The sequence below is a fragment of the Zootoca vivipara genome, chromosome 9, assembly GCF_965207765.1.
Source record: "Zootoca vivipara chromosome 9, rZooViv2.hap1.1, whole genome shotgun sequence".
Classification (NCBI taxonomy): domain Eukaryota; kingdom Metazoa; phylum Chordata; class Lepidosauria; order Squamata; family Lacertidae; genus Zootoca; species Zootoca vivipara.
Genome location: NC_142592.1, coordinates 45,867,778 through 45,880,552, shown reverse-complemented (window position 1 = coordinate 45,880,552; position 12,775 = coordinate 45,867,778). Strand labels below are relative to the sequence as shown.

The following is a 12,775-nucleotide window of genomic DNA, read 5'->3' as shown; positions in this document are numbered from 1 at the left end:
CACACACACACACACACACACACACGTGCGTATGTATACACAGATATACGTCACAGGCAGCAGGATGGGGGAAAACCTGTCTCTGGAGAGATCAGATCGTACTGGGCTAGGTCAATCAGTTGTCTGATAATACAAGGTAATTTCCTTCGTCCTTCTCTTGAGAGTGGAAAGCCCAGCTGGACTTAATGGGTGGGCGTTTGTGCTTTCAGATTGGGAAACTACGCAGCGAGTTGGAAGTGGTGAATGGGAATGTGAAAGTGATGTCTGAGATGCTCACAGAGCTTGTGCCAGGACAAGCTGAAACCTCCGACCTTGACCTGCTCCAGGTAGGAAGCGGCTAAAACACAAGTTTGCTTCTGCTGCTGTGAGTAAGGACTTAATTTGGTTCGGGCCAGCAAGTGCTGAGGTGGGCTTAGCTTATGCCGACAAAAATAACCCATCGTGCCAGTGACTTGAGCAATAGGAACGGATTTTTAGCCCGGGCTGGTTACTAGCTGCCACTTGTTAACCTAGGCTTTTTGGTTCAGTTTTCACAATGTACGTTTTCTTACCGCGGGTAGGAACTGAACCGGACATGTAAAGCGATGCAGCAGCGTGTGCTGGAGCTGATCCCCCGCATCCTCAATGAACAGCTAACAGAGGAGCTGCTCATTGTCAATGACAACCTCAACAACATTTTCCTGCGCCACGAACGGTATTCCCACGCCCCTCCCCTGCTCGTTCCCCTGCCCTCACCTCCTTGCAAGCAAAACAGCTTGTGTAAGCCTTCCACCTGAGCCCATCTGCTCACCTCTCTCTTTCTCATAGGTTCGAACGGCTCCGATCTGGCCAGCCTGCTAAGGTGAATGAGTGTTCCTTCCTTTTAATGCATGCTAACAAGGTTTTTGATGCTCTGTTGAAAGCCGCCCAGAGTGGCTGGGGAAACCCAGCCAGATGGGTGGGGTGTAAATATATTATTATTATTATTATTATTATTATTATTATTATTATTATTATTATTATTCATGTTTCTTAGAAGGGTAAAATAGTCCTCAGTGTGGTGGAGTCAGATATTTTGTCTTATTCTTGGTGAGGCTGATTCCATTATTTCCAAATTTCTCAGACTATTTTGGGTGATGAATGGTGTCTTAGATTTCCTCAGTTATTCAAAACTCATGGCCTCCTGAAGCAGAACCATGTTGGGGAGGCTCGGCCAGATGGGTGGGGTATAAGTAATAAATAAGGATAATTTTATTGTTGTTGCTGTTGTTGCTGTTGGTTAGAAATGCTGTGAGAATAGTTTCAAAATAATGAAGCAAACTTTCTGTCTCTTTAAAGCAGCTAAGCAATGCAGAAAATGCAAGCAATTTGGTTGATGTGGGACCTAAAGCAGTAGAAAAAAGCCCAGAAGCCGCCTCCACGCTTTCATCTCAGCTTGCAGAAATGAGTGAGTAACTTACCTGTTTCCCTTCTGCTGTGTGGTTCCCTTTTCTGCCCCCTACCCCCAGCCCCATGATTCTGGGAGCCACTAGCTCACCTGTCTTCTAGCTTCTGTATCTTTTCTTCTTTATGTTCCCTCAGTCCTTGCTTTACAAACTTCAGAATTAATTTAATATAAGGTAGCAGAATCAGTCATGTCGAGCAGCAAACGTATGCAGCAAACGTATGCAGATGTTCATAACTTACCCTGATAGCAGCACTTGGGGGGGGGGTTGGAGGGAGGGGAGAGGTGGCTTACAGAGGAGGCATGGCGCATGCAACCCTTCGTAAAATTATCCTTTCCGGCAAAAAGTAATGAAACCTCCTGTGATCCTATTTTCAGACAGGTACGTATTATCACATTATGCTTTGCGGATCGGAACGTGCGTTAGATGTTACCTTGTTCCTGACTTTTTACACCTTGCAGATCTGGGTTCCGGCAGCGTCAGTGCAGGACTGCAGTCCCTCAACAATTCTGGCAAGCTGGAGGAAGAGTTTGACATGTTTGCACTGACCCGAGGCAGCAACTTGGCCGATCAGCGCAAAGAGTAAGTGACAGCACCTGCTGTGGCAAATTAGGTGTTGTATACAAGAGTTGCATGCTGGCTGTTCAGGCTTAAGAATGAATGTTCATTCATTCATACCCAAAACAAGAGAAGTTATGCAGGTTTGCATAATGTATAGGAAAAGAGGAATTTGGCTTTTGGTGCAAAATATGATTTATATCCATGCAGAATTTTTATTTTATTTTTTCAAATGCAGGACTTATCTTGCTAGAAACTATGGCCCTCTGCCCCTTGATATTTTTTCCATGTGCTTAAGCAAATGGATAAGCCCTAAATTCTAGTGTATCACAAGTAGGAAAAGGAAAAACTGAAATCAAGGGTGCTTGTCGGATGAATAGTATGTTTAATAAGAGATACGAAACAAACAAGCTTGTACTCAGCATGTGTCGTTGAAGCCCCCTAGGGACTTGAGTGCCAGCACAGAGTCCTTTGGGGACAAATAGTTTCTATTTTCAGTGAATCGCTGTTAGATATTTTGTTTTCCAAACTCTGTTGGCTCAGCCCTGCTCATGCCCAGTTTTTCTGGATAGGAAAAAGCCTACATGTTTGTCCCTGCTCTTTTGCCGGCTTCCATTTCCCTTTTGCATGGTTGCTTGTAGCGCAGGAGTGAGTCTTCCAACATCACACCCACCTTTGATTTTCCAGTCTGAATGTTCTTTGGTGGTGGAGTTCCAGATTTCAAGAGCAGACTGTCTGTACTGTTTAAAACCCTGGTCTTTTAGGAGACGGATTTGTTTTTGTTTTGTTTATTGCTGCTGTTTTCCATCCCCACCAGAACTAATAAAGGCAGACTTGAATTTTCATTAGCATTTAACTCTCTCCACTACTCTTTTTTTTCTTGTTGTCATTCTTTAATGGCTTCCAGTAATTTTAGCAGCAGTGAAATGGATAATTTATTGTTAACAGCGTGGGCCAAATGGAGAGCAGAACTGTGTGTCAGTGCTGCAGAGAATACTCCAGGAGAGTAAACAACACCTATACCCAATACTTGTATTTTGTTTCTTATGGTGGCCCATGCTTGTAGCCTGGAAAAGGAGAGAAACCTCTTCTTCTAATGCACCTACTGTACTTAGCATTGCTTCTTTCCATTACAGAATTCATATGATTTTTATATTTTGCTTTAGTATTTTCTTGTACAGTCCCCAGAGGGAAATAGCTATTGCGGTACTAAGTAAATAAATGCATTTTAAAAAATTCTCTGGGGTAACCTAGAGTGAAAGTCTCTAGATTTTGGAATCTCCCTTTTCTCCTTAGTTTTGAAAACAAATCTCACACCTGCAAAAATGACTTGAACTATTTTTTTTGGGGGGGGGGGGTTAAAGCAGGGAATGAATATTCCTGTAAAGAGGAGGTTTACTTTCCCCTGCACCATACATTATCTGTATCTTTAGTCACATACCTTGTTTGCTCCTGCTGTCCCAGTTACAATGATCTAGATTTCTTGAGAGCCAAAATGTAAGAGTAGGCCAAAAGGTCTCCAATGAAAACTTTTTGTGGAACTTGGGAGACAATTTCAAGGATTCACATCCTTCTGTTCACATCCTTATGCCTTATTTCACAGTCACCACATGGCAGTAACAGCTGGAGCAATCAGTGTTCCTTCTGACAGCCACAGTCTTTTCCCCCCAGAAGCCTCTTCACATGCTATACCATGATGTACCATTGAGCTGTGGGGGTTTCTGGGAAGAAGGGCCATCAAATGTTTTCCCCAGAATGCTCCCCCTGTGCAACAGGGCATCATGGTGTATAACATCAAGGGGACGAGGAATTGATGGCCAGTGACTACTGAGTGGATCTTGGCTTGAAACATTCCCCATCTCCTTTACTTCCCGCAAATAGGATGAGCCTGACGCTTCAGCTAAACTCTACGAGGAAGTTCCTGAGGTCAATTTCACCTCAGCCATGAATTCACCAGTTGGCTTCAGGGCAGCCACTATTCTCACAGCCTCCCTTTCCCCCTCCATCCCAAATCTGCAATATGGGGCTGGTTATAATTACGACCTATCTTTCAGGTTGGCTGCTTGAAGGATTTCTGGTTAAAATTATGCAGAGCACTCTGCGTGCTCAGGAAGTACTATATAATGCTAAGCATGGTTATTCTGTAGAGGACTTAGGTGTGGAAGATCTGGTCTTTCCATTGTACTCGGCAAATTCGGCCTTGTAGTTCCAAAACCCACAGATGTGTCTGAGGGAAAAGTCCTAGGCTCGGTAATGCAAACCTGCAAGAAGCCTTTCAGTGACCCCTACTGATTGTAGAAACAGATGTTTGTTTTGGGCATGTGCGGTTACGCTTGGGCACGAAATGCACTCCACCCCAAACACTTAGCAAACCGGGCTGCGAGCCAGCATCCTTCTAATTGCCGCTGCTGCAGCTCTTTCTGCCGCTGAAAGGGCTTATAATTCTTGACTCACAGATTGCCCTCGCAAAGAGCCAGCCGAGTTCACCAACTGATGGAAGCACACCAGACACAGGGAGGAGGATGCTGTGAGCCTGTGTACCAGGCTGTCCGAATATTGTTCTCAGCAAATGGTTTGCTGAGTGCGGAGTGCAGTCGAATGGTGCAGAAACAAGGCAGAGAGCGAGAAGGCTGGAAGCAGCTGATCTTATGCTGAAACCCAACCTCTTGGCGCACCCTCCGGCCACTCTCCTCCCAACCCTGGAACTGAGCACTGTTAACTTCTCCAGCAAAACCTGATCCTCCTGTGACGAGTGTGATCTTTCCAATAAAGAGGCTCCTTCTATTTATTCCTCTTTCTCCCAGCTGGACTATCTGCCTCCTACTTTTCTTGCCAGCAAGCCATCTCAGGACTGTCTCTTCTACAGCCCCTCATGCTCTCCTGTGCCTTTTTTCCCCTCCCTTCCTGCGACTTCACTTCCAGACCGAGACCCCTTTTGTGGGCAACCACCACAGCTAGCTCGTGTGTCTTCCCAGAGCCCCATGAACATCTGTCTGCAGACTTTCTGGCAGCACCTCAAACCCTTCTTGCCCTTCTGCCTCATCAGTGGCATGGTGGTGGCACTCTACTTCATTCTTGACGCCATTGTGCACAGCGGGCCTTTCACGGACAAGCTCTTTTTTGAAAAGTTTGAGCAAAAGTGGCCCAACCCCTTGGCTCCAGCAGGGAACAGTTCCCGGTGACCATGGGAGGGACAAAGACATGGCTTGGGGGAAGTCACCACTGGGATATCATCGCCCAAGGAAACTTTGGCCTTCTTGTGTAAGAAATAATCTGCATAGATTGGAGGGTGAGGGCAAAGGGTTGGCGGGGTGGTCTTGAAACTGAAGGTATTTCTCGCAGGAAATGGGGCAGTCATGATATTTGAGTGCAGAGGTATTGTTGTAGCTGTGCATGCACTGATTAATCAGAAACAGTTACGTCTGTCCAAGCCCATCTGCACTGCATAAGTTTGCCCACTGTCTCTCCCAAAACAAAATAGAAATGTGGAGGGATGTAGAATGTATTTTAAGGGCATGTGCTTAGGTAGAACAGAAGTGCATCCAGGTTTATATGCATGTCACAGTTCTGCAGTAGCATAGAAAAAGTGCAGAATGGGACAATGAGTGCAGAATTTAGTTTTCTGAGAATCCCAGCTTTCTCTTTTTTCCCCTTTTAATATATAAATGGCAGTTTTCTAGTCCCTGTGTCTTAAAAGCTCTGCTTGAAAGCGTGGAGGCAATGTTTGCAGAAATCTCAGGAGGTGGAGAGGTGGTTGGGTTAAAGCTTCAGTGTCCACCATATTTCCTTGACTCCACTCATAATTAGCAATACCAGACTAAATCATGCAAGATTGTAAAGATCACAGCATCTGTTGTACAAAATAAGAGAAATTATGCATATGTACTTCATTTGAACAATATAGAGTGCAGAAATTTTCTTGGTCCAGAATTTGGAATGTCTGGGCACAAAATGTTCTTTTTAAATTATTATTACTTATTATTATTATTATTATTATTATTATTAACTTACTTCTACACACAACTCTAGATGTGTGGTGTATATTAGCAATGAAGGAGTTGTGTATGGTCTGAGAATGCTAGTATGCCTATATGGGATAATCTCTATAGCCTATCTCTAAGGTGTGTGATAGACACATTTCCTTATATCATTTTACCTTCCTTCAAACCCTCGAGGGCAGTCCCTCTTTATGTTACAGGTTGAGATGGAGAGAAAGGGTTTGCCTAGAACCTCTTAGTACATGGGTGAGCTTGGGTTTGACACCAGGACCAAGGCTGGCACAGTGCTAGGTCATGTTGCAAAATCCACAATAAACTCTCCCAAAACTCATGGAATATTGGTGCAGCTTTAGGGCTTGTCCCTGTTTCAGTGGGATCTCTAACTATGCATATATATGTGTGTGAGCTAAGGTAGTATAATAGCAAAAGCTTTGGGTGAAGATATAGATGAGCCATGCTAGCATCCACTGTTCAGCCATAATGCTCACATTTGGGCAAGTCACTGGTTCTCAGACTAACCTGCCTTGCATGGATTTGTTTAGTATTTGTTTATAAATTGCATTGCTCACTTTTTCATGCATTTATTTGAGCACTCCTGGCAGCCAAATAGATAATCGTCACATTTGTTGGGATTCCTAAGTACAACTGAGCCATGTTTGGCTGGTTCAGACCCACTTCAAAACGGGCAATGTCCAGCTTCCACCCCCTGGAACCTGAAAACCTTTTATAATGCTATAAACTTCTCCATGGCTGTCTGTGACTATTCACCACCACTCCCCTGCTCTTGCCCTGGTGCTCTTTGTTTCTTTCTCTGTTTCGTTCCATCCTCAAGTGATCCCACCCAATCGGCATCACATATTAGACCCGATGACATCACGGTGCTGCGATTGATCCAATTGGGCTATGAGCTTATGTCACGAAGGGCAAAGAGTGTCCATTTAGAAATAAGTCAGTGCTTCATATAATGACTAACTTAGACTATCCTAGCCCATTGGGCCTCTTTGTTAGCACATGTACATCCAGCCTGAAAAAAATGCTGAATGGTTAGTAAGAGTGCTTTGAATATTAACATTTTCACAGAAATTATCCCAGCTTGGCCCTGCTGTCAATGAGAGAGTGTGTAGGTTGACGTTCACCAAATTTCAGTCGTTCTTCCTTATGACAAAGGATGTAAACAATCCTGTCTACCTAGCAAAAGCAGGACCCCGAAGCATATCCATTTTCTATATCTAGTTTCAAAGATGATGCCATAACCTTCAGTAGCTTCTCCGCTTGGTTTTTCCTCTCTTTGACCTGTTTCTCTCTTCCAGGGTGAAATATGAAGACCCTCTGGCCAGGCAAGGACTAGCTGGAGCCTTGGATGCCCGGCAACAGAACACAGCAGCGGTGAGTTGCTAACTATAAAGGTATTCCATGACCACTCTGTGTAAAAGATTAGCCCCCTGCCTTCCCAAGACATCAGCTGTAGGTCCATGTATACCATGGTGCCCTCCGTATGAGGCTTTCGGGGGGACGACAACTCCCAAAATTCCTGACTGGCTGGAGCTAGTGGGAGTAGTGTTAGGTTTCTGTTGTCTCACCGCGCAGCTATTGGACGGTCACAAGACTGTGTTTATGTTTTCAGCAGAAGGACTGCTGGAGTCACGGGAGACGGATGTTTGTATTCTGTTTCCTGCCACTGGTTTTTTCCCTGCTCTTCTCTCGGACATGAGAAGACCTGTTTGCTTTCTGTCGTTTCTAGACTTAGCAATAAAGTAGTTTAGTGCACACCTAGTGGCTCTACACGGTGCTTAATATCTCTGTGAGTATTCTGCTACGCGTGCCTGAGAGCTCACCAGCCTCAGGTCGTAAATCACCTTCGGGACAGGGCAAGGGACGTGCCGGTATGCGGACCGGAGGGGGATCGTTCTTCTCCCCTCCCCCCACGCCAGTTCCTGACCTAGGTCATTGCTCACTCAGTTCATCAGAGCAGCTTTGGAGGTTAATTACATAGTTTCGTGTATTTTCCTATCTCATTAACACCTAAACATGGACTCACACATCTCCCCTGTCCCCACAGCGGTAGTGGCAGAGCATGCAACTGCACACTATTAAATCATAAGTACCTAATTGCACAGCACAAAGCATCAACAACAACAAGCAAGCAAGCATCAGCATATCAAGCAGTTTATTTAAGAATTCAGTATATACGGAGAAATAGTAACGTTTTGAAACAATTCTCGATCAATAAGACGAAAAAGTAAAAATAATAATAATTCAGTAATACTACAGTCATTTTCAGTTACTGCTGATGTGTATTATGGTTCTGAGCTGTAACAAGTTAGTAGCAGCTATCAAAATGCAAGATGTAAAACCCTTAAAAACCTGCAACTAAATAATCATTTTAAAATCACAAAAATACAGTAAAAAGAGGTTGTGTGTATATGTAATGTCTAGGGGATCCATCCAGGGGCTAATACAGAGGTGGGGAGCCTTTTTCAGTCCAAATGCTACATTCCATCTTAAGAACCTTCTAGGGGCCACAAGCCAGTGATGGGATGGACTTGCAGTGGTGAGACCAGAGGCAAGGTGGGCAGAGCAAAGGATATGACTTGTGCCATCATATTGTAGGCTACATTCCAGCCGCACAAAATTAGAGGTTTCTTTTCTCTTTCTTGTCTCTCTGTCAAGAGATATTATTATAGTCCAATGGGACATTCTAGCCAGGCAAAGCCACTTGAGAAGGGTGTGGAGCAGTCTGGCAAGGAATGCAGCTGGATTAGCCCCTGGGCCCGATGCATTGTTAAGTATATGAGGTTGGACTAACTATGATCACACAGGCTTTAAAATCCTGCTTGTTTTCAAGGTCTGGGTTAGAAGGCTTGCAGGCCATCCTTCTTCAACTCAGACCTTCCCATCCATAGGGAAAGAAACTGGTTTAGGGTTTGCACACCTTTCCGTCCCCGGAGGCAATGCAACTATATCTTTATGGTCATAAGCCATGAGCTCGGTTGGGGGGGTTCTCCCTCACTCTGTTTGTGTCTCAACAAAAATGGGAAGGAGGAAGGAAATTTCCCAGCTCTCTTTAATTTGTAGGAGGGGGGGGCTGCTCTCCCTTCTGAGCTCATGAGCCCTTTATCCTGGAAGATGCCTGCATTTCTCCCTACCCTGCCCCACATTTCCCACCTTTTCCAGCTGCTTTGAAAGCAAACTCTCTCTCAACTAGCCGGAGCCAGGTGCTTCCACTGATGGAGCCCCAATCGCAAACTGGATGATGCGCCAAGGAATGGTGAGAATGTGTCGCTGCCAAGGAAGAGCAAAATAGAGGCTGCTATGCAAGGGTGCGGTGTTGGCTGAACAGTGTGTGGGGACAGACATCAGAGAAAGTAATGTGGCTGGGCTGGAAGTCAAGCAACCTCTCCCAGTAATAAAATCCACAGTCCGTAAGGCTTCATGGCAGTCTGGCCATGAAGCCAGTTCAATGCAGGTTGGGATGGGGACATATACTGGAGTGCCAGAAGCAAAGAGAGGCCTGGCTAGGCTTGCCATACGTCAGGAAAACTCCTGACATGTCCTGGCTTCCGGGTGTAAAAATGGCGCTGGGAAATTTTTGCCAAAGCGTAAAAATGTAAGGGAAAACCTGGATATATGAAAAAGCAGTAGGAACAGCTCCAAAAGCTTAACATAGGGGTCAGCAACCTTTTTCAGCCATGGGCCGGTCCACCATCCCTCAGACCACGTGGTGGGCTGGACTATATTTTGGAAAGGAAAAAAAAGAATGAAATCCTATGCCCCACAAATAACCCAGAGATCCATTTTAAATAAAAGGACACATTCTACTCATGTAAAAACACGCTGATTCCTGGACCGTCTGTGGGTGATTGGGCCGCATCCGGCCCACGGGCCTGAGGTTGCCTACCCCTGGCTTAACATCACTATTTGGGGGGATGTTCAACAATGCTTAAAAATTTTGGGGTCTTCCTTAAAAAGCTCAACAACTTTGTGGATATCAGGGATTTTACTTTTTGAAATCTGGCAACCCTAGGCCTGGCAGGCTAGAGATTTTCCATTCTTGCCTTAGTGGAATAAAAACTGATCTCTGAATCTATTAGTATAACCTTCCCCCCCCCCCAAGCCTCTTTCAGCCAGGGATCTTGTACCCATGATCCGTTGCTGTCTTTTCCTCCTGCACTGGAGACTAGAGATGTTTCTCCCACCAGGTGAGAACATCTATGGGATGATGGGTTAGTACTACTGGCCAGCTCTTAGGTTGCCACATCACAGAAGGGAGCTCATGCATGGCACACCATTTTCCATATCCTCCATGCAGCACCAACATTTCAGGATTCTGCCACCCAATAAGAGCCAGCTCAAGGGGAACTTACACTCGTAACTTGATCAGTATTGGGCTGTCTGTCATTTTTATTTCTGTGGTTCCAAATTCAATATATACAGTTGAACCGGTGGAGGGAAATGGCTACAGGATTAGAAGACCAATTGAGATGCTTTGTCCAAGGTGTGCCCACACACTGTACCAACTGGCTTGTGTATGCCTCTCTTCCCTCTGTCTTGGAAAGCTCTTCTAGGGACAAAGGAGATCTTGGTTTCGTTTTCTTAAATTGTGCCGCTCCATCTCAAACCTCAGCACATCTCCAGTTATGCTAACCAGTCTGATGGAGGCTGGGCAGATAAGAGCTTTTACCTTGGCAGAGGAAGGAAGGTTAGGCAAGAATAGCTCAGGCTCTGAGTAATGGCTTTAAAGGGATCTTTTCTTTCTTGGGTGAGATGGAGTCTGACATTTTGCTTTTACACTTTTTCTTTGATTTGGAAGCAAAATTTCCTACACTTAATAGCAAGAATCTGTTTGCTTTTACTTCTGCTTAAGGTAACCTATGGGAATTGCTAGTTGTTCTCCTCTGCGCTCTCTCTGTCTCTTTTTTAAAGCAGAAATTCCTTATTGCATTTAAGAACCTCTGAATCTGGGAGATCATCTGATTGCTGGCGAGGACGGGGGGAAGCACTTCTTCACAGTGAAAGGGGAAACCTCACTTTTGAAAATTCATTATTATGGAGATCACTTTTTCCACCTTGAGCAGCTTCCCATAACTTGGATTAGCACAGGGTCCAATTTTGGAAGGAATCGTTGTAGGAAGCATGCCTTTCTCCTTACCATAGCTACCTCTTCCTCATTTCCTGGAATTACAGTATCATTCCAGACAATCCAGTGTATCACACAGGCTCTTCCCTTCTGTTTAGGATGAAGACAGAATTCTGTTAGACTGCAAATACAGGTTATATGCTCAGTAGCAATAGCTCAGCTCTTCACCTAAAATACCAAAGAATTTATGCATGGCCTTCTGTTTCTTTTTCCCCAATAGATTTTATTAAAGTTTGAAAAAGGTATACACAATGGTTAATATCAAATACCCAAGAAACTAATCTAAATAAAAACACAATCCAAAAATAGATTTAAAAGAAAAGAAATAAAAGAGGGAGGGAGGGGAGAGAAAAAGAGAAAAGAATAGAACTTCTGATTTTTCGTCTGTCAGCTATATATAGAAAAATATTCAAGACATCCACTCCAGGATAACACCCAACAATTCCTCTTTCTATAAACCAATAATTTCTTCAATCCTCATGCAAATCCACTTCAATTCTTTTTCATGCAAAGGAGTTTCCAATCTTTAGTAAATATTGACAATGGTTTTTCTCTTAATTGCACACGTCAACTTCACCCTCTCAGCTAAGTCCAATAGTCTTAGCATGGCCTTACGTTTCCATGGGTGTTAAGATTGTATGAGATGCTTTCCTGGGTCCCACCGGGGTCCATAAAGTGATAATCCAGCATTTGGTTTCTAGCCATAACTAGAGGTCTGCTGCTGACAGTTCACAAGTAGGGCATAGGAAGGTCATGGCCATTAGCTGCTCTGTGTCTCAAACAGAGATTATCTTCCTCGAAATGGTTTTAAGCATCTTGAAGGTGGCATGCTGGAGACGGGCAGGCACATTCAAGTACCCAAGATTGAGACATGCAGGAAGGCAACCTCCAATGCATGCCATTCACTGAAGATAGCCAGGAGTTAACGGATAGGCCAGGTGGACCTTGCATGCCAGTCCACCAATTCTGGGCTTACCACCAGACCCAAGATGTGCTCCAAATTGGAGGTGCAAGCATAGCAATTTTCTAAAGTGACAATATGAAGGGCGGGGTCCAGATAGCATTGCATTTAACAATCTCACTGAATTTTACTTTAAAGTGAAATGGACCCGTTAAGAACAGGAAGGGTGAGAGAAAGTGAATGAAGAATCCTTAGCAGATCTGACATGCCACATCCCAATTCACTAATAATGATGTGCCTGTTTCAGTGGTGGCAGAGAGAGCATTGAGCAGCATTAGCATCAGGAAGTGGTGGCAAAATGTTAATTCCACTGAGGCATTTCCCTGTGGCACTGGAATGTGGTTCAGCATGTGCAAATTCGCTGCTTTCAATAAAATCAGAAGTTTCCGATCCTCTTAGACAGGCACCCCCAAACTTCGGCCCTCCAGATGTTTTGGACTACAATTCCCATCATCCCTGACCACTGGTCCTCTTAGCTAGGGATCATGGGAGTTGTAGGCCAAAACATCTGGAGCGCTGAAGTTTGGGGGTGCCTGCTCTTAGATTTATGCAGGAAAGCTTGAAAAACAGGATGGTGTGTCCTGAATTGACCAGGAATGCAAAAGACTGCAATATTGATATTTTCGAAATGCCGTGGCTACAGGGATTTGCTCTGTGGTATTTGAAGTTCACTGGAATACATTGCAGCTTGTGATAG

At 44.5% G+C, this 12,775-nt stretch overlaps 1 protein-coding gene across 7 annotated transcripts in view; it reads left to right on the top strand.

The window, feature by feature from the left end:
* Window positions 1-12,775, top strand: part of TOM1 (target of myb1 membrane trafficking protein) — a 32,483-nt gene that overhangs the window by 15,928 nt on the left and 3,780 nt on the right. For 2 of the 7 annotated variants that reach the window (XM_035126694.3, XM_088676718.1), the window contains exons 7-13: window positions 210-326; window positions 561-694; window positions 808-841; window positions 1,318-1,426; window positions 1,886-2,006; window positions 7,291-7,366; window positions 9,186-9,248. In XM_035126694.3, coding sequence (XP_034982585.3) covers window positions 210-326; window positions 561-694; window positions 808-841; window positions 1,318-1,426; window positions 1,886-2,006; window positions 7,291-7,366; window positions 9,186-9,248 — 654 coding nt within the window. The remainder of the gene's footprint in view (window positions 1-209; window positions 327-560; window positions 695-807; window positions 842-1,317; window positions 1,427-1,885; window positions 2,007-7,290; window positions 7,367-9,185; window positions 9,249-12,775) is intronic. The other 5 variants (XM_035126698.3, XM_088676720.1, XM_035126697.3 and 2 more) reach the window with 3 other exon arrangements.